Genomic DNA, 20,927 nt, shown 5'->3' on the forward strand with positions numbered 1-20,927 from the left:
AGGGCTGTATCAGACCTTCCCTTTCACCTTGGGCTGACAACACTGAGTGTTGGGGCGTAGTCTGCATCACAACACAGCTGAGAGAAAAACAAAGCGGATGTAGGGGGGAAAAAAGAAATGCATCTGCATCATAGCTCATTTTGAGGTCCATGGGTCAGCAGTGCAGATATTTGCAGCCTGTAATTTAGGACATAACATAGTAATAATTTAACTCCCAGTGAGTAGCTCTAAATAGGGTAAGACCAATTCAAATTGCAAGCAAAGAGGAGGCCATGTCATTTATAGGCAATCAGGACAACACATATGCTCTTCTGTGTGACCTACAAAGTAAAAGTCAGGAAAGAAGTAAGACATTTTGACAGCGCGATCTTTGCTTTTATTCAAATGGTCTATATCCCACCCTCCTCACCAGCTCAGAAAATTTCACCCAAACTCCCTTCAGTTTGTTTTTTACAGTACTTTAGCACCATTCCTGAGTCCCAACCAGTATTCTGCTGAGCACCTTAATTGTCTTAATTGCTTCACCAGCTACTTCTGTTGACTCAAACGAATGCAGCATCTGTTCTCTGTGACAGCTTGATGTGGCTGATTTATTTTCAATTTATCTTTTGCTGTATGTTCCAGAACTTATTCTATATGACTTCGCTTGCCTACACAGTATTCCCTAATCAACAATTGCAGTCAGACATCTTATTTTTCCCTCCTACGAGAATCAGTCCATGTTTCCCTTTACAGAATTTTCTTTTACTGACTTTGCTCATTTTTCTGTGTGAAATACCATGCTGCATTAACTTTAGGATGCACCGAGCTACAAGCTGGGAAGCTGCAAGTTCAAGATCCAACTCTCATTGACAGGTCTTAATATTCCTGCATCCTAACCAGCTTCATTCATATTAACAAAACCTCACATAGCCTCCTTTGTAATTTTAATGACTGCCAAGAGATTTCAGAATGCAAATCTCTTCTGCTTTCAGAATAGATGCACCAAATTATGCACCCACACAAGTCACCCACAGGATAACCCCCAATACAAAGAGAGACAACCTTTCCCAGATCAAAAAAGTATGCAAAGAGATAAATTTCTCCCCACATATATCTCCCCAGCCTCCTATCTTCCAGCTCTGCAAGCACCCTGTCAGGAAACTCCTCCTTCCTCTTTTACCAGAGAGAAAGACAGTCAGGGAAGACTGCTTCCCCAAACTAAAATTAGCCTCTGTGAATAAATCCTGCCTATATGTGCTTTCCAGACAGCTTAACTTTCAGAAAGGTCCAAACCCAATTAATAATACTACTGGTGCAGAAGACAAACCTCATTCTTGAGGATGTAATGTTGGTACTTCTTGAGGATCATATATAATGCCCCTTTTAAGCTAAAGAGCTTCTTAAGCTTTTCTCCTTTTCATGCTTTTAAAAATCTTTAACTCTCCATTTGAGAGAGGATGGTTTCAAAGCTGTTTCTCCGTCTAAGTGGTATTTGCTTGTCCCCTTTTGTGAAACATTTGTTGGGTGTTACTTCCCAAGCCTATATAGCAAACTAAGGCCCTGACATTTGCACCAAACTGCAACCCCTCTGGCACAGCTGATGCTCTTTATTTAACAGCTGGTATGGTGAGGCTGGCCTCACACCTGAGGCCTTTAGTGACAGCTCCTGCACGGGTACCAGAAGGGTGCAACACATTTGCCTGCATTCCCAAAAGCATAATCACTACATATACACTGTGGACAGATACTGGACATTTAGAAAAATAAGTAAATACTGGGTTTAAGGCCAAATTAGCATTCAACTTTTTATAGAATATTCCCTTTTTTGAGGTGAGGTCTGATCCAATATTTTTGAAGTTCTATGGTCTGACAAAGCAGTCATGGAAAATTCAGATTATAATCTGCAAAGTCCCTTCTCCACTGACAAACTCAGCAAATTAAGGAATAAGACTCAATTCTGACAAACTGAGAAGCAAGTTACGTCCTGATTTTTTACCTCTGAGTCTGAACTGTCAAGTTCAGCCAGCGTGGGAGCCTTAAGCAGTCTCTTGCGTTGTACTGTCACTTGCGTGGCCCCATTCTGCTTTCCTTGTGGTGCCAGGCCACCATTCACTACAGAGGCATCCAATAATTTTCTTCCAGCCTCTGGCGTAGATACATCTATCAAAAGAAACAGAAAAATTGGTGTTTGGACCTGAATTTTATTTTGCCTTCTCAAATCTTACTGTCAAGGCAACACACACAATAGGAAAAAAAATATTGTGATAGGTACATGTGCGCAATTATCTTACTTTAGCAATACATTGGTCAGAGAACTACAGGCAATGGCTTGTGGTACAGAAGCAATATGAAAGAATGAGAGCAGTGGAAAAAGCAGCAGTGCACAATACTTAAAACCAACCGTAGACTAATACCGATCAACTAAAAAAAAAATAAAGCCTGTGTTAAACCCAAAAATATTCTTCCTTCAACTTATAATCTATAATTAACTATATAACAAGCATCAGAAGTATGCACAGCCATATCTGGACAAGTGAGTTTCCAGTGAATCTGAAGACAACACCTCAGAGTTGCAGGAATTCAGCATGGAATAAACCTAGTTTTTCCAATGAGAACAGAATTATACTTTATTCTGCAGTATACAGAAAAGGAATGAAAATGAGCTAAATAACTAGCATTCATCAAAAATATGCACAATTCTTAGGTTTTCATGGTCATTTGTATTAAAAATATGTCTGTGATGTCAAATCTTCATGTAACAGCAGAAACATGAGGCTCCAGCTCTATTTTCGGCTACGTAAGTTTTACAAGGATGAAACTCCACTGAAAAAATTACTCAGGATTTCTGCCAGCTTGCAATGAAGATGCATCTCGGGTAATGTAAACATTGGGTCTGCTGTGCTTAGCCTAGCTTAGCTTAGACATTAAGATAATGACCTAGGCTTTGATATTTTAGGAGACCTTAGAGTTTGGTCTGATAAATCAGTTTTATCCCTGGAAAAGCACAAAGTGCAGTATTCCAATCTGGAGAAAATTATGTTGGAGAGAGAAGGAAGAAAAGCTTTTAATCTCCCATTTGCATGTACGCCTAAACATCTGGTCTTTCTACAAATGTGTTTTTCTACCCATATAATTATAGGACTCCTTCCCCAGTCTTGTAATAACAAACTACCTCCAGGTACTTTAAGGCTAGGGTAATGATGAGTTATTATTCCCATTTTTATACATGGTGAAATGAGGCACAAAAGGTCAAATGACTCATACGTTAGGTTACTGGGAGGACTGAGAGAGAAATTATATCACCCAGATATTCCCAGTGCCAACAATGTAAGTACTTACACATCATTTGGAGTTAGTTACATAGTTGCCCTGGTATAAACAGACATGGTCACAGCTGCTACAACACAATTTTCATTAATAAAAACTGTTCTTGCACTAGGTAAGTTAAAACTACACAGTCTAGACAAAGCCTCAGTTGCAGTAGTAGGTCTATATTACAACATTCTCACGGGAGTAGCTATTGAAAAGTCATAAGAAGACAAACGAGTTAAATCAATATACATTTTAAAAAATTCATTAGGTTATTGTTCAATGCTAGAAAATGAGCTAGAAAGGACAAGGGATGTATTACAGTTCCTCTATAAACCTTCAACTGGGAGTACAAGAAAAGGCTATTTTCTTATTATATATTTGGACTATTAAAGTCATAGTGACATTCCAAGCCTATGAATCTGTGTACTACAGTGTTATTATTGCCTTCAGGTCCCCCCTAAAGAGAGTTGCAATCAAAGACTTAGACTCTCTAACCCTTAGTTCCTATCTTCAAAGGCTTTGCTAATGGGTGTCCTGACTAGCACTATGGCTTATAGGTCATGGTTTTTTTCCTCCTAGATTTCTGTGAGTACAGCACAGGTGTCCTCCACATCAAATGCAAAAAAATTTGCTCAACACAGTCCCAGAAAGCAACAGCAGAAAAACAAAAAACAAACTGCTTCACCTCCTTTCTGCCAGTACTTTCTGGAGACCTCATAATTAGCTGGCATGCAGTTGATTGAAGAAGCTCAGGGTTTCCGAAATGAGCAAGAGAAAAACCTTTCATTTGTCTTTTGATTGCACAGTTCCTGACCAGACTGTCCAATGAAGCAGCCCCAGCACCAACAACACAACAGCCAAAGGTGGTGTTGGTGTCCCTCCTCTCAAAACATTCTGGGGTGGTAACTCCCCTGCCTGATAGTAGGGAGGTTGAAAAATGGCCTGCGAGTATCGTTGGACTCACCAGAATAAAAATGATGGGAAGGCCAACAGTACTGCCTTCTTCCCCCCCAAAAAACCCAAAACCCCAAAAAACCAAAACCACACGCTAGCTCTGGGGAAAGGAAAGAGGAGGGAACATCCACCAGATGTCTCCTAGCACTATGGGAGGTGATGAAATGGATATCCAGTTTTCTGTTCTTTTCTGTTTTTGTTTAGGGATTTTTGGGGTTTTTTTTTAGGTATTGTTTTCTAAGAATTCAGATGCTGTTTCTTTAGGCCCTGTAAAGGGAAATTTCTGATCCATTTTGGAGGTAATTTATGTAGCCAATCACTATTTACAAAGCCTAAAACAGGTGCTATTTAAACTCATACATGTATGAGTAGTTCAGAAACATATTGTTTATAAGTCTTCTTGAAATACCAGAGAAGCTTTAGGTGAATTGAGAATACAATCCATAGCATTTGTTTTGAAGGGCTCTTCAGTAGGAAATGTAATTTATCACCATACTTTCCTCTAAAGAAAAAAAATAGGGAGTGTCTTTACAACTTGCAAGCACTAAAGAATAAAACAATAATTAACCAGTAAATTTTACAAAAGTAAAATCAGAAAAACATTGAATGTGTAAAATCTATTTTGACAACAGTGCTCAAGTTCAGTTTATTATTCCTGCACTTACATTACTGGATATACAAGAATAAAAGGATTGTCATAATTTAAGGAATGGATCATGAAATTTTACAGTCTCAGCAAGCAGACTTCAACAAAAATAACTTGTTCCAAAATTAAAACCAGGATTTGTTAGCAGATACAGACAAAAAAATTATTACTTTAAGCTACTTTAGTGATGTATTCAGGCAACAGAAACATTACCATGTGGCAAATAACTGTACATCGTAATAAAGATACAATTAATCAGGATAAACAAGTCAGGAACAACCATTAGACTAATGCTTATAAAAATTAATATGACAGAATAAATTAATGGAAAATTCTTTGAAACATAAACCTTTTTTTTTTTTTTCAGTGAGTAGTAGTTTCACAGTCTCTAGTTTCATAGAACATCTAAATGTTTTGGAGATTATTCAAATTATGTTTAAAAAAAGGCTTGTGTGAGTAACACCCTGGGGTTAAGATTTTATTGGAGAGTCAGACACACTGGGAGAGTATCATTTCTCCTTGTTTTCAAGCAGCAAGTACAATGAACAGCACCTGCAAATTGGAGTAATATGTTTGGTTTCTTTTGAGTCTCTTCTAAGCTATCATTACAACAGGCAAATGAAAGAAGAGAAGGTCTTGATTTGATTACTTGATCTTTGTGTTGGCCTTCCCTGACTAGCCTTCAGAACAAGACATAAAAAACCACCCTAGGACAATACAAAATGTTCTTTTATTTACATGTAAAATGATGTCTCTTACAAAGCAAGGAATTAAGCAGACCACAGATTACATGCAAACCACAGCAGTCAGGTAACCATATGCTGTCTGCCTCCTACCCAGCTCTCCTTGGTAAATAATGACAACAGAAACCTGAATTTTGTTCTACACAGCCAATGTACTCCTCAATCTTATTATTTTTACACTGAGTTTAAAAGAAGGCTAAAATGGACTTGCAGAATTAATATAGGTATATGATGATGCTAATATACTGTGCAAAATTATATAATGAATAAAGGTAACAGAGATGTGCCATTCCTTTCAATGAACTTAGATGTTGAAGTCAAACCTGAAAACTAATAAATCAGTATACCAAACTGCCAATCTTTTGCTGATGTTTGCATCACATTTATTATTGTGTTATCTAAACTAAGAGATTACAAGGACCTGGTGGAATTCCCTCCTCATACTGGTCTGAGGCACAGATCATGTAAAGCCAACAGTGATAAACATCACCTCACAGGGTTGGGAACTACAGGAATAATGCCTGTGAAGTTTGGGAGTTTGGGTTGAAATGTTTCATTTTCCTTTCTCTCCCTGCACCGCTCCCCTACCGCCAAATATACAAACTCTTTCTCAAGTAACAATGTCAAAGCAGCCATGCATACTGCTTTGAGGTAAGAACCTGAGTGGTAAGAGGGAGAATAGCTGGTCTTTTGAGCTGCATTCAAAGCAGTGCACAGAAGTGAGGCTGCTTTGAAGCGATTTTTCTATTGGAGGAAATGGGCAATGATGGCCTTGGTCCCTAGTTGGTATCTGAGTATGTCTCAGATTACTCTCATTACAGGTGGCTTCAGTAATTAGACAACATCAGCCACAGGTAACAGCTACAGAAACAATATCTAAATCCTTGCTCCTTCTGTTCCACCAGTAGGAAACAGCAGGGTAAAAGGAGGCCCACAGGAGCCCCTCCTCTGCTCTTCAGGATGACAACAGCAGGGAGATGCACAGAGCCAGGCAGTGGGACATACCAACGACTCTGGCTTAGTGCCAAGTAAAATCTTTTCAGAATTGGTCTGCATCATCCCAGGCACAGACAGCAAGCATAATGAAAGCCCACACCTGTCCTTTAGCACTTAGCAGGAAACACTTCAATTTTTCAGCTGGTTTGTGCTTTTCCATGACAGCAATTCCATCGAGCAGAGAGCAATGAAAAGCAGTGAACAAGCATGTACGTGGAAACAGCGATCACAGAATGAAAGCACAGTACAGCTTCCCCACCTCTAAAATAATGAAAAAAGTAGAAGCACGCAAAGCAACAACATTCAAAACTACTGCTTATCTTCTCACTATTGACATGACAACCCATCTAATACATTTGTACTGCTCATGCAGTGTCTCACATCTACCTCACTGGAATGCTTTAATCATCCTGAATTTACTTCCAAAGACAATTTATCAGATCACTCAGTCACACCATATGATAACTACTTGCTGAGAACGACACGACTTTTAAAAACAAACCCAATCACATTTGGAAGATGGATAAAGAAAACAAGAAGAGTTCTTCGATGGTCAGTTAAAAAGAGCAAATCCAAGTCCAGGAGAGATTGCTATGGAGCTACTTCTTTAAAAAAAAAACATTATGGTAATGAATTAATGGATTATGAAGGGAGCTTTTACAAAATATTGTTTGGATTTAAAGAAATGAAGATGTTTGAGGATTCTTAGAAATAAAGGCAAAAGAAGAAGCAGACAGACACATGTAGAAGGACAGATCTGAACATTTCCCTTTTGTTGGTCAGTTCTACATTCAGTTTTACAGTCTTAAAACTGAAAGAATTTTTGCAATATCTGAAAGCAGAAATACTTTTTGAAAACTGAAGTTTGCCTGTTTATGCTAGTATCCGAACCCCTGAGGACCCTTCAGCTTTCAGTGGATTAAAACAAGATACCAAGTACATGATTTGAATCCCACCAGACAGCTGTAGTAGCTGTATAGTATGCCATCAGTGTAAGGTTTCACAAAGGGCTTGAGCTGGATTAACAGTTTGCCACCGTCTCTGACGGGGAGAGCCTGTTCCTTTCTCCCTTCCACCCATGCTCATCCGCTGCCCTCAGCCAGCCCTCTGATCATCTGATCAGATAGTAAGCAGGTTTAAACGAAGAAAAGAGCAGAAAACCAATCTGGCATAAAAATAAAAGTATTTGTTCCTGGGTTACATGAGTTTAACCAGGTCATCGTGTGAATACATCAGCAGGACTGGCAGAGGAGGAGAGGGAATAATGTGCTTGGAGGGGAACCTGGGGAGGAGAGGGAGCAGCGAGAGCCCCTCCTCACCTCTTGACAGTGGCAAGCTCTTTACTTGGCTCAGCCCGAACATGAAGTCATGTTCAGATAGGTCACTTGCAAACTTCGCTCCCATGTTGTATTTTTCATATTCTGGTAATCAAATAGCTTCTATATGGTCTTTGTAGCTCCCAGTATCCAGCATTTCAGTCAGATTATGCCTTTCTATGTGGAAAATGACCACATGAGGTTCAAGGGTGCATGGAGGAACAGAGGACCGAAAGTCCCAGAAGAGATGTTTCCATGTGCAACTGGAAGGAAGAGGGGGAAGGCTGCTGTTGCTTCTTCACAAAATGAGAGCATGGATTTATTTGGAGACTGTTTTTCTTGGGAGTCACATAGGGGAAATGAGGTAAGAGCTTGCCTAAGAGCTCTCCTCAGCAGACAAACCTTGGAGGCTAATGCAGAATATTTTCAACCTCAATGATTAAAGTCTTTGGGCCTGAGCATCCTGGAAAGTTAGTGCACAGTGAGGGAGGAATAAATTTCTTTTCTGGCTAGTAGGCACAAACTCCCTCTGATATTGCTGTCTCCAAAGCAGAACATGTTCGTACAGTTATTGCACGTCCTAACTACTGGCCCAGTAAGTGGAAACTTAAAATTTGATATTAGATAGTTGACAAAGGATCAGCCATTGAATCTTCTGTATCAGCTATTACCAGCAAACCTTAGCAGCTTATTTTGCTAACCAGAAAACAAGGAAGGTTTAGCCTCTTTTGAGTGAACAACTTTGATTTCACAACACACAAAGCATTTACTGTAAAGACACTCAGTAGAACCAACAGTTCCTTTCTAGATGAGTATTCATAGGTGTATTTCATTAAATCTAGAAAGGTAGACAAGTTCAAAACTAGTTTTTGGATCCTCATGAGAAATGAAGTACTGCAAAAGATGGTCTAGTCAAAAAGTGAGTATAAAGACACAAAGGTCGATTAATAAACAAGTAAACCAGACTTGAAGGTGACACTCTATTCTGCAATCCTTTTTAGAGTTTGGAATACCTCTGGGCCACCTTATTTTGGATATTTATTTAAACAGAATTCCAGCATTCTTATTTCAGGTGTAATATAGTTGTTTTCTATACCTAGGCACCCTTTTGTGGCAAGGGAAATGTTGGTAATTAAAAAGTAATTTATCTTAATTTTTATTTTCACTGACCATATCTTGGAAGAATCCCTTCAAGTTTCTTTCTTAAATGGGAATACAACAAACAGATGGAACAAATTTCACAATAAGCACAATAACCACGTCAGGTGTTGTTGCACCTTTTACCTGACAAGTCAAAACTGTAAGACATGCTAAGTGGCCGCATTGCTGTTAAAAAGAAACAAAAACAACAAAAAGAAAATAATTCAACTATTAGAAAAGCAGAGTGGTAATGAAAACAAAATATTAACTCCACTTGAGACATTTTGGATTCTGTTGCTGAAATCCAAAATGTGTTAGACATACTCTTGCTTTACTGTAGTAAAGCTCAAAGTCTGAAAACCACAGTAGCATAAATGGGACTTGCAAATAGAGCAATTATAAATGTATTTGTGCAGTTGTAGAATTAGATTTTTTGAATTCAATAAATCAAATATAAAAATAAGAGGCAAGTGCCCTAAAAATGGATTTTTTTCAGTTAAAATGCCATGAAAGAGAGAAAGAGGAGAGGGGAAGGAGGAAGGCAGGGGAGAGAAAGAGATGAAAAAAATCTGAAAGTACAAAGCCACATTTCACACAAGTTTCAGTGACCTGAAATAAAGATATTTCTATTTTTTTAAGCATAATCTCCAATGATTATAATTAAACTAATAAAGAGAGACAATCAAGCTAAGCTTGACCAGTAGTTCCCTTGAAGAGGATAGAAAAAAAGGCCAAACACAGTGTGATTTGTGCCAATTCTTGTTCTTTTAAAAAACCTTAGGTGGACTTAGTCTTTAAAATGTATACATAAGATACACTTCTTTCTGGGCCTCTAACCATTTTATTCCTAGATAAGAAAGTGGTCAGATGTTCTTTATTTCTGGAAAGACCAACCTATATTTCCAATTTAAACAGGGCAACTCAGGGAGCAGACACTGAAAACAAAATTTCAATGCACTAATCTGAATAAGCAGGCCAAGCCCAGTCAGAAGAACGTACAAGAACGCACCGAAACTGACATCAGCTTATCTGTCTTATTTGACAGGTGATAAACATGCAAGTTGGTATGAAAGGGCCTGCCAGCCACACATACCACTGCATTAAAAGATGTTTTAAAAAAGGTCGTGCTGGGACAAGCTTTGTTCATGAGAATAACTTTATGTGATGAACGCAGTAGGTGGCAGACTCAGAGCCGAAGCTGGGAGTCAGGGCCTTTTTCCTGTAGTTCATTAACTAAACAACCTCAGCCACAGATAACAGCTACAGAAACAGTATCTAAATCCTTGTCCAAACTTAGCATAAAAGAAAATACATTTTAAAGCATAAGGGTGTTTATCACCTAATGCCTAGTCCTAACCGCAGGTTGATAAAACATGCACACGAAACAAAGTTTTCTGCAAGCTCCATCAGGTCAACTTGCTTGAGTCACAAATCCATGTTTTTAATTAAAAGGAAATGTACCTCAAGGCTGTGTTTGTCTGGATAACCTACTCTAATGATTTTATGAGGTCATTTGAAAGCTCATTCCAATTCCTCTACTCAAAGCTCTCCCTTTGTAAGAACAGCCATCAAGATTAAATTACCATTTCTGAAGAAGTTTCAGATCGAGAGTGGCCAGCCACAGGCTGGCTTTTCTCAGTGGCAGCTCAGGGTGGAGAAGATCTTACCTGTATGTGTATGCCGTGCAGAGGAGAGGGACAAAGCCTGTGGCTGCTGGGAAACACATGCCATAGGTCCACTCTCCTCACAGAGGAGGATCTGCAAGAGTATAGCCCCCCTCACCCCAACAGCGAAGTGTAGTTGTCAAGTGCTTGTCTGTTATAAGCTAAGCAACAAGGAATAACTCTGGGACATGTCCAACATACCTTATACTCCCAAAGATTTCACTCTAATGCTCTTTTTTCTTCTTTTTAAAAGCAACAAATATTTCTGTTCAGATGGTGCAAGTGTCCCACATGGTGTTTCAACCATTTATAATCCTTAAACCTCATTACCTTACATGTTGTTACACCAAATTACATTCAGTGGTCATTTAAACTATATGGCAGATCTATTTGTACCATACTGAATGTCACTAGCATTACTCTATTCCCAATTCTGCACAAACACATTTTATTCTAAAAGGAACTTTGGACACAACAATCATTTCAATGTGAGAAAGAACAAAACCTCACATTTCAAAATAAGAAAAAATTATCTTCAAGGCCTTTGCTCTTTTTCATTCTTCATGTCAGCAGCAAATAAACACTTGGGAAAAAAATCTTGCATGTATCCCCTTTTACACCTCCAGTAATACGCCATTTAATCCAAACAGTTCATTGAACTGAAGGGGACGACAGTTTTGCCACAGTTACAAAACTCAAAGATTTAATTCTTTAACAAAAATGAAGAATTGGTGGAAGACAGGTATCTCTCATTGGAGGCCATGCCCTGAAATCAGCCCAGGAAGTTCTAACCAGTAATACTCCAAACTTTAACATTGTTCTTAGAAACTGTTTACTAAATGGGTTTGATGTCACTTATATAAATTAGAAATTTTAAAGATCAAATTTGCTGCCCATGAGAGGACATGATATTTCCCAGATGGAGAAAGACCATCTAAAATACTGAAATTGAACGTCTGAAAGAAAAGTAAGGAATTGTTCTATGTTCTTAAAAGCTTCCTATATTTGGAAAAATGTCTAGGCCCATTAGAAACATTAATTGATACAACAAGCATAAACTGAATCCAAACCAGAAACTGGAAGGCCCAAAAAACCAATAATCAAAACATCATGCTTTTAAAAAAGCACCCCAGCATTCACCAAACTCTACTGAGCACTTTAAAAACAATGCAACAGAGCAAAACTGATGAAATTGTTTCTCTCTGGAGACAATGGATTGTCAAAACCCACTTGAATCTGGAACAGTGCCTTTAAGCACACGTGGCAAGCACAAATATTTTGCAAGAAGCAGCGACAGAGAGTACATACGTGGATTATTTCATGCTTTTTTAGCCATAAGTGCCACTTTTACTCTTCAAAAATCCAGCTAGCTCAGTTCTTCTGATACAGATAAACATCGTGCTCTTAAAGAAATGTAAGTCACAATGTAAGACTGTATTTGTCATGCTTTTGTCATCAGAACCACTGAACTAATGCAAATTGGTGACCATTGGAAAGGACAGTATTTGTATAATTTCATAGTGGACTGTTGAATATACACTGCAGAAATGAAATGCTTTGCAGTGCAAGTCTGAATTATTTGCCCACTGAAAATATATACAAACACATGTTCCATAACTTAGAAAATGAAGCAAAGATTTAGATTCTAAATAGAAGCAATAGATTCAGCAAACAAAATAAAAGCAGATTTTAAATTGAAATAAGGAAATTGAAATAAGGAAATTTATCTAATACTTACATTAAAAACTTGAAGGGAATCAAGATGAACCATACAGTATCTTATTTTTGGAAATTGATGATGCTAACAACAGGAAACAAAGAAAACAAAATTAATTAAAAACAGACATGTAAAGAATACTTGCAGATATGTCAGGAATATTGCACTGGGGAGGAGCAATACCCATTCAATTTCGAGCAACTCCAACATTAACTGTCACATGCAACAAGCAATATAACGCCATTAAATTTATCTAATACTTACATTAAAAACTTGAAGGGAATCAAGATGAACCATACAGTATCTTATTTTTAAATATAACTTATCAAAAAGACTGCATAGCCCTAGCAAAGCCTGCAGGCTCTTTTTTTTTTCTGAAGGGATGAGAATAATTTCATCCTCCCTGACAACTGCACAGACATTGCTAATATTGCTGCTTCTTATGTGGGAAGTTTTTGGTGGATGTTGCAGGTAATAACTAGCAATGTGCTTACCCAGCCTGCCACGCCGTATTTCATCAGGTGAGACAGGACGTAATTTCCTCTCTGCCTTGATTTCCTCCAGTATCCTTTCATGAAGGCTGCGTGGCCGTGGTGGAGTTGGTTTCAGTTTTCTTGCCGAGGCCTTGGGATAAACATATTTCCATTAAACAGTGCTTCCCTGAAAGCAGATTTCACACTTTTTTTAAAAAAAATGAGGAACGTTGTGATATGATTTTACATGCACTCAATGGTAAACCTCGATCCTTGAGGTCTTTTCCAACCTTAATGATTCTATGATATGATAACTCTATGATAAATTGGAAAGAGGATTGTAGTTTTCCCTATTCATTATGATTTCCCAGAGAGATAAAGGGCTGCTGGTAATAACAGATAGCAATTGATAGGTGCAAGATATTACTTTCTGTAATACAGATACACTGTTCTTTACAAAACCATGCTCTATATACACAGAAGACAACATTTTTGAAAGTCCACATCAGAAAATGTAATATTTAACACATTCCCTGGACACAAACATGCTTTTAAAAGCCACATTTTTGTTAAGAATGAAGGCTACTGGATTACATACGGGATTTAATGGAGGTCGCGATCGGATGAAATCCAGGATTATTTCATGGGCACTCTTTTTTAATCGAGGTGGAATGTCACCGTTGACCTGGAAAAAAGAAAGTGAAATATATATTTCCATGTTTTGCATTCATATTCATGCTGATGATGAGATCAATTGAAAACTCACAACAACCCTGACAGAGCTTGCATTGTTCTGACACCTGCACCAGATAAAAAACCCCACTGGTCCTGAGAGTGTAACAATCCACATGCAGAGCACAGACAAGCAAAAACATAGATAACAGCTTTTCAGCTTTGCAGACAGCTGCAGAATAACCACAACTGCAGCGGTTTTAATCAGCAATACTTGGGATTTTGAAATGGTGACATCAAACGTCAAGGCTGCAATTGTGTCTATGGGAGAGCGTAGAAGACTGTATCTTGCTTTGAGGAAAAGTTGCCAACATCATTTTTAAGAACAACTGTTTGAACAATGTCTCTCACTGCCAACCATTACAGTCTCTAATACTCTGTTCTTAGCCTCTGAGAAAACATGGATGCTCTTTAAGGACCCATTTTTTTTTATCTCCTTACCATCTCCCAGGCACTGACGTGAAAGCAAAGCTAGAGCGAGCGCAATCACCAAGGATTTGCTTGTAGCAATGGATGCAAACTATGTTTCCCTTGGGTTTTTGTTTTTTTTTTTACCACCTGCCTCTGTTGCTCTGACCAGGAAGAGGTGCCTTTGTGTGTAAATTGCAGCAGAAAGAGAGAGAATCATAGAATGGTTTGGGTTGGAAAGGACCTTAAAGATCATCGAGTTCCAACCCCCCTGCCATGGGCAGGGACACCTCCCACTAAGCCCTGAGCATGATTTTATAGCTACCTCTTCATCTGCACTTTGAAGATTACTCAAGTGTAAAATGAAGTTTATTAATGTGTCTAGAAAGTAAACCACTAGAATGCCATGGCACACCATTGCAAGTACAGGAAGTGCATTTCCTGTAAGCAATGGTGTAAGTCATACATTTCTGTAGAAGATGGGCTGGGTGAGGGTTGTTTGCTTGTTTGGTTGGTTTTCTCCAGAGAGACAGTCATTTCTTTCTCTGATACCTCATTTAGACATAAGATTGTATACAAGACATTGCAGGAAAGAGTCAGCAATTCACTACACATGCAGGATATAAAAGAAGGCAATAGAAGTTTTCCTATTGTATGAAGAATTTCTAAATTGTAAGCTGGGAATAAGTGTAAGGATTTGCTTAAAAAAATCCACCTGTCAGGTTCAGTCTTCATACAGCACAGTGCCCAAGCACACTGTCAGGGATGAGACAGCATCCTATGACATACATCCTTCTGTACCCTCTATTACTACACAGTAGCTGGCTATCAGGCTTGTCCTCCAACTTGACAGAAATTCGAATGACACTATATTTCTTAGCTCAAATGTCCCAAATTCATTGCTTTTTTTTTTTTCTTATTTTTCTTTTTCTTTTTTAAGGGTCAGTTGGCTCATTTTCCTTTGGGAGACCCTATTCACACAAGCTCTGTAGCCAGAAAATATATGTAAAGACGCAGCTCTGGTTTGTGAAACCACTTTGGCTGACCAGAAGGAATTCTGCAGTCCGAAAAATGGGTTTAAATGCCCATAAGGTCACCTGAAGATGATCCCTAACTGAACCTGAGTAATGAATGCCACGCAGCTTCCATATTAGCCCTGCTCATTTCAGACATACCCCGTTTCCAGGCTGAGGCAGAGGAACAGCCTACCAGAGAAGATTCATCCCTCCCCGATAAGGAAGCAGCTGCAGAGTCCCTCCTGAGGAACATTTCATTGCTTCCCTGTGGACTCTTTCTGGAGGAGGTACCCTATCCCAGACATGCTCCAAGTTCCATTTGTTTCCCCCACCCACACCCCCTTAGCTTCCTTAGAGTGAATTCCCTACAGCTTGCCACAGAGCTGCTAAACTCTGCAACATGCATTACCTTCCTAAAAATAGTGCAGAAAAATTAAAATTGAAAAGGTTTGTATTAAGCGGTGATTTGACATTTTATAATGAGGAGAATATTATTTTAAATTGTGTGATTGATTTCTTCTGTTAAAGACTGAGCAATTTTTTGCAGCCAGCATGCTCTGCAGGATTACTAATGAAATGAGAAGTCTCTCTTCCCTGGGTTACTCTTCATCAGATGTCAAAGTTGATGGCTGAAGTTGAGAGTTATTACCATCAGAACAGCCATTTTGTAAACTGATAATCTCCATTCCAGCCTTGGGGAACAACCCTCTGAATGACAATAGCAAATAAATAATACATGACCCCGAGCCTTTCACCTCAGGGCACTCTATGCCCTGATTTAATGCCACCAGGGCATAATTAGTATCAGTATTCCCATTTGATTGGAAAAGGAGAAATGTAAGATTTGCATAAGTGATTTTCCACAGGATACACAGGGAACTGGTGGCAAAGCAAGTGGATGTTTTGCAGAGAACAAGCCAAGAGCAGGAGTGCCAGTGGCAGAACCTACCTTCTCATACTCAAACAAGGTGCTGACAGGAAAGACACTGAAGGGAAGCTTTTATCCTCTCTGTCCACACTACATCCATTTCTACTCTCAGACTAACTCTCTCTGGTATGAGCAATTTCACATGCATCTTTTAATTAATTAAAATTCATAGCTCTTGATTAAGAGTCTAAATCAGAGATATATTGCACAGATGCAGCCACAACATCTGCAGGGGGAAAAAAAACCCCAACCAACAAAATGATCTTTTTTTTCCACATATCAGATTGGCCCCAACTGCAAACTAGTATTTAAGTAAATACATCAAAACACTGTAAAACTATCCTAAGTCTTCATGTGTGTAAAACTGCTTTTGTATAGCAGCATGCATTAAAACTGTCAGTGTGGGGAAAGCATAACCAATGATTATAAAAATCAACCAGACATTTAGAGATCTAAACAGCTAAAACACAGAAAAATTAGCATGTAATCATCTACTCACTCACAACCTGCTACCATCACATTTTAATAAATACATTAAAAAAAAAAAAAACAACAACAAACTGCAAATGGTACTTAGTAACCTTTGGATGAAAATTCAGCTTTAAAAATGGTGATATCCCAAACAAGAAGTACACTGCACGACTTTCACAAAAACTACATCACTTATCACTGACATTCAATTACCTCAGACATTTATTTATCTCACTATAAAAGGTGACAGCATAAGTAGGAGAGTGCTATCTCTAAATAATGAGTCACGTGAAACTGATACTGTTTCTTACTATCTAAAAATTTTCATTTAAAATGAAAGTGCATGGACACTGCAACAGACAGAGGGGGCATGCTACATCATTTCCAGAACAGCTCATGATAAAGTCCTGCTGTGAATTAAAGTATTATAAGTAGATATAAATTTGCAGTCTTTCATTATGCATCCAGTACAGTGCTTTTGTTAACATAGTTGCTATATATTTGACACCACACAGCAAGCTCAGGCAGCAGTGTCCTAGAATGCACTGCTTCGGTCCTCCACATCGTAGGCCACTATACTCGCACTGCTGTGCCTGCACATCTATTAGAGATACAAGTTTATGATACCACCTGATAACCATAGTATTTACACAGAGTCACTCCTTCTTTGAATACCCCTATGGCAGGATTAGGAACAATAAAGCTCACTGCTCTACCTAGGATGACTCCTAAACTTCTGCAGAAACACGTGCCAAAGGCAGGAAATGAAAAAGTCCAGTTCCCTGCTTAAAGCAGCTGAATACCACTCAGCAAAACTAAATCAGACCTGTGCATAAGAGAATGACAGACTCAAGAATGCTCAACTGGACAAAATGGTCAAAGTCTTTTCCTCACAGTATCTACGGTGAGCTTGAAACATCTGAAATCTCGCTTATGAAAATACTGTCCATGCACAGGTGTTACTGCAATAATGTAAGTACTGTAAGATGAATAATATTGCAAAAAAATAAATGGGGGGGTTTTTTTGTTAAAAATACCCGAACAGCCATGCCACAGGATTCTCAGATTAGACATTCAAATTACTGGATATTAACTTCAATCTGTATGACTAAATTCCCCTTTTGTAATGTGCCAAAATAATACCAAGCCAATACTACTGCATCACAGGTATTTGTGAAGAGCTTGAATATGGAGACAAGAGCATCATTACTGATGAAGAATTTAACTGCTGTGCAATGTAATGCAGAGTTTGGATACTACACAAAAGGGACCTGACAGCCATGCATGGAGTAAGGAACATAAGAGTTATCAGCTACCATTCCATCAGCACTGCTTAGGAAATAAAGTGAATTGTGTGGATCTGGGAGGGGTGGAGGTGGGCAGGAAGCAGAGCTAATTGTGAATCAATGTGGAATTAAAAGCTGTAGCTTAACACATGTGCGTAATAAAGAAAAATTAAGTCTCTAAGAGTAATTTAGTTCTTCAATTTCCCCATTTCCAAGTGTTGATTTTACCAATGTTCACAGTTTTTAACCTTTTGGGAGCGCTCCATAAAAGAAAAATGCTCTTAAGTCTCTCCAGGTTGACATTTAAAGATCATAAAATGCCAGAATTAAAGTTATATTTTTCCACAACAACCACAGAAACAAGGATTTCTGCATCGGGATAGAGAGATGACAAATCTGAAATTATTTTCCTATGTACTGAAATAGAAACATCAACGTCACTGAAACTAATGAAACCAGTTATTTACAAAAAGCCCAGAATTTTACATTTTACATCTTCAAAACATTTTTAATATTTGCACTATGACAGAAGATGGGTGAGATCAGACAGCTCCGATTATTGACATCCATTGAAACTCAACACTTTTGACAGGAACTATTTTGGTGTTTCAGACTAAGTAATGCACCCAATAGGAACAGCTGTTCTTTTCCTAATTTCTACTCAGAGTACTACACAGTCAAGAACAGATCAAGCTACTCTTTTGAACAGAGCATTATATTAATAAAAAGAACAGTAAAGACTTCATGTTGCATTTCATTTACTTACAAAATTTACTCAACCTCTTGTTACAATTTGTAGCATATGCATTTTCATAAGCTACCAAGTCTAAAAATACTACCCATAAAATTAAAGCAAAAATTGCTTTTAATAAAAATTTTGCCAAACATCTGTTTTGACTGATAGAAAGAAACATAATCTACCTTTCCCAGGTTGCCTTAAAACTCAGATTTAGGATTCTTGGCCTTTTCTCCTCTTCTCAAGAACCACAAGAGTCTGCTCTGATGGGAATACATATGACCAGCTTTGACAGTCAGCTAAAACGTGCTGTATTTATGCAATCTAACTAAACTTGTAATTCTATGTGAATCCTTCAGGCTCCACACATTTCGTGTCAAGCTGCACTCTTATTATTGTGCATGCTTTTTGCACATTCTTCAAGCAGAATTCAAATTACTGAATTTAATGTTTCTAATAAGAAAGAAGTTATTTTTCTAACACAATGTTATTAGCAGTTGCCAGACTTAGCCAGCAACTGCATCACAGACAGCACTACATACAGGTACTGTACCTGCAGTCTATTGTAATCCCAATTCATGTTTATGCCCAGAGGTCCCTTCGGACAATCTACCAAGTAGACAAGATAGCAGGACAAAAACAGATGCTTGCAGGGATTTTGTATACAGCGAGAGTCTGGATGAGCAGAGAAGCAGCTGTGCCTCCAAGACCTACCATATTATGCGGAAGAAAATCTCTTCTGAAGAGGCTGGAGCTTGCTCAGCAGAAGATGAATTAAAGGCCAGTCTGACAAAAGAAAATTGGATGACCCAGGGGGTCCTATTCAATCAAAACTACTATCCTGATTGCATACAGTACTCAAGGTCCTGAGGGGACTCTTCCTCTTTTGCAGTGGGTAGTACGAACTCTTAGTACAGTTCTCTGAACTGTTAGCAGAGACACAGATAAGATCATTACCTGGGTATGTATCTTACCCTATTGATTTAACATTTAAGCGACGTCTGATGCAGAAAATAAATACAATCTGAAAGTCTAACTTCAGATCCTGATTAGGAAAATACTTTCAGCTCATACATAAAAGGCAGTTATATTTGTAACCGAGCTCATTTTTTTACTCTCCGTGGTGTTGTTCCGATTTTTTCCTCCTTTATCCTTTTTTCTAATAATCTCTGACAGAACAAACTACATGCTTTCTTTCTCTCTTGTCTCTCCCCCCACCATCTCTGAATTTTTCTGTTGGAATCACAGCTTTCTGACTAACAAAGTTTTTGTGAGGTTTTGTCAGGAAAGAAAATACATTTGAACACTGAATATTCTAAGATGATGCTTCCCTATAACCAATAACAGGCAAAGATAAGTAAGTGCAAGGTACAACTACTGACATTGACCAAATACATGCCTCTGACAACGGGGTTTTAAAACGTCCTACTGGGGATAAGGAGCCCTTTAGATCAGTTGCTAGCCTACCAGGAAGAACATCTTGATGTTGAACACCATATAAACCAAAAGGAAATAAAGAACAGGGAGACACCAGTAAATATCAAATGGGTTCTGATAAAAAGTGGGCATCAAGTCATACACCTTTATGAGTATCTAGGAGGAGACGCATCAACACTCTCCAGCTGGCTTTGGTATATTGTCTTGACTTGAAAGCAGCAACAGGATATGCTGAAATAATTAAGCTCAACTTCCACAAATTAAACATCTATTATGTTTTTTAGTAAGAGTATTCCTTGAAAATTCATAACAGACCATGGTGCTGTAAGTTTTCAAACACTGTAACACAGGTGCTAGGTAATACAAGTTTTCAACCACTGTAGGTTTTCCTTTCCTGTCACAGCATCACTCATGTAACAACATGCACTTTACATTCTGGAATTCCAAAAATTACATTCTAACTTGAGATAAATGTTATCCCGAATAAGAAAAGCCTAAACCAATCTCTCAGTGGAAAGTATCACAGGACTTTTGATATAACCCTCAAGGTCATCATAAAACCAACACAAGTAATTTATTCAAGCATAAGATATTGCATTGGGTCTGGCTGAGATGGAGTTTATATCCCCACAGCAGCCCTCCCAGTGCTGAGTGTTGCACTGGCAGCCAGCAGGGTGTTGATAACACAGCCTGGGAGGGGGCGGAGCCAGGACAGCTGACCCGGATTGGCTGTTCCATACCATGTGACATCAGCTCAGCCATAACAGCCCAGGGCAGGGAGGAGGAGGGGACATTTGTTACTGTGTTTGTCTCCAGGAGCAGCTGCTACCCATACTGAAGCTCTGCTTTCTCAGGAAGTGGCTGGACATCACTTACTGAGGGGAAGTAGAGAATAACATCTTTGTTTTCCTTTTGTTTCTGTGCATGGCCTTGGCCTTTGCTTTAATTAAACTGCTTTTATCTTGACCCA

At 38.5% G+C, this 20,927-nt stretch overlaps 1 protein-coding gene across 1 annotated transcript in view; it reads right to left on the reverse strand.

Annotated features, from left to right (window-relative positions):
• Positions 1 to 1,978: 1,978 nt before the first annotated feature.
• LOC104468088 (protein spire homolog 1-like) overlaps positions 1,979 to 20,927 on the reverse strand; it is a gene marked incomplete at both ends in the record, with an annotated part of 55,372 nt that continues 36,423 nt past the window's right edge. Inside the window, 4 exons of the mRNA XM_010082100.1 lie at positions 1,979 to 2,142; positions 9,234 to 9,275; positions 12,965 to 13,094; positions 13,542 to 13,628. Of these exons, the coding sequence (XP_010080402.1) occupies positions 1,979 to 2,142; positions 9,234 to 9,275; positions 12,965 to 13,094; positions 13,542 to 13,628 (423 nt within the window). The remainder of the gene's footprint in view (positions 2,143 to 9,233; positions 9,276 to 12,964; positions 13,095 to 13,541; positions 13,629 to 20,927) is intronic.

The sequence above is a fragment of the Pterocles gutturalis genome, unplaced genomic scaffold, assembly GCF_000699245.1.
Source record: "Pterocles gutturalis isolate BGI_N339 unplaced genomic scaffold, ASM69924v1 scaffold13709, whole genome shotgun sequence".
NCBI classification, from domain to species: domain Eukaryota; kingdom Metazoa; phylum Chordata; class Aves; order Pterocliformes; family Pteroclidae; genus Pterocles; species Pterocles gutturalis.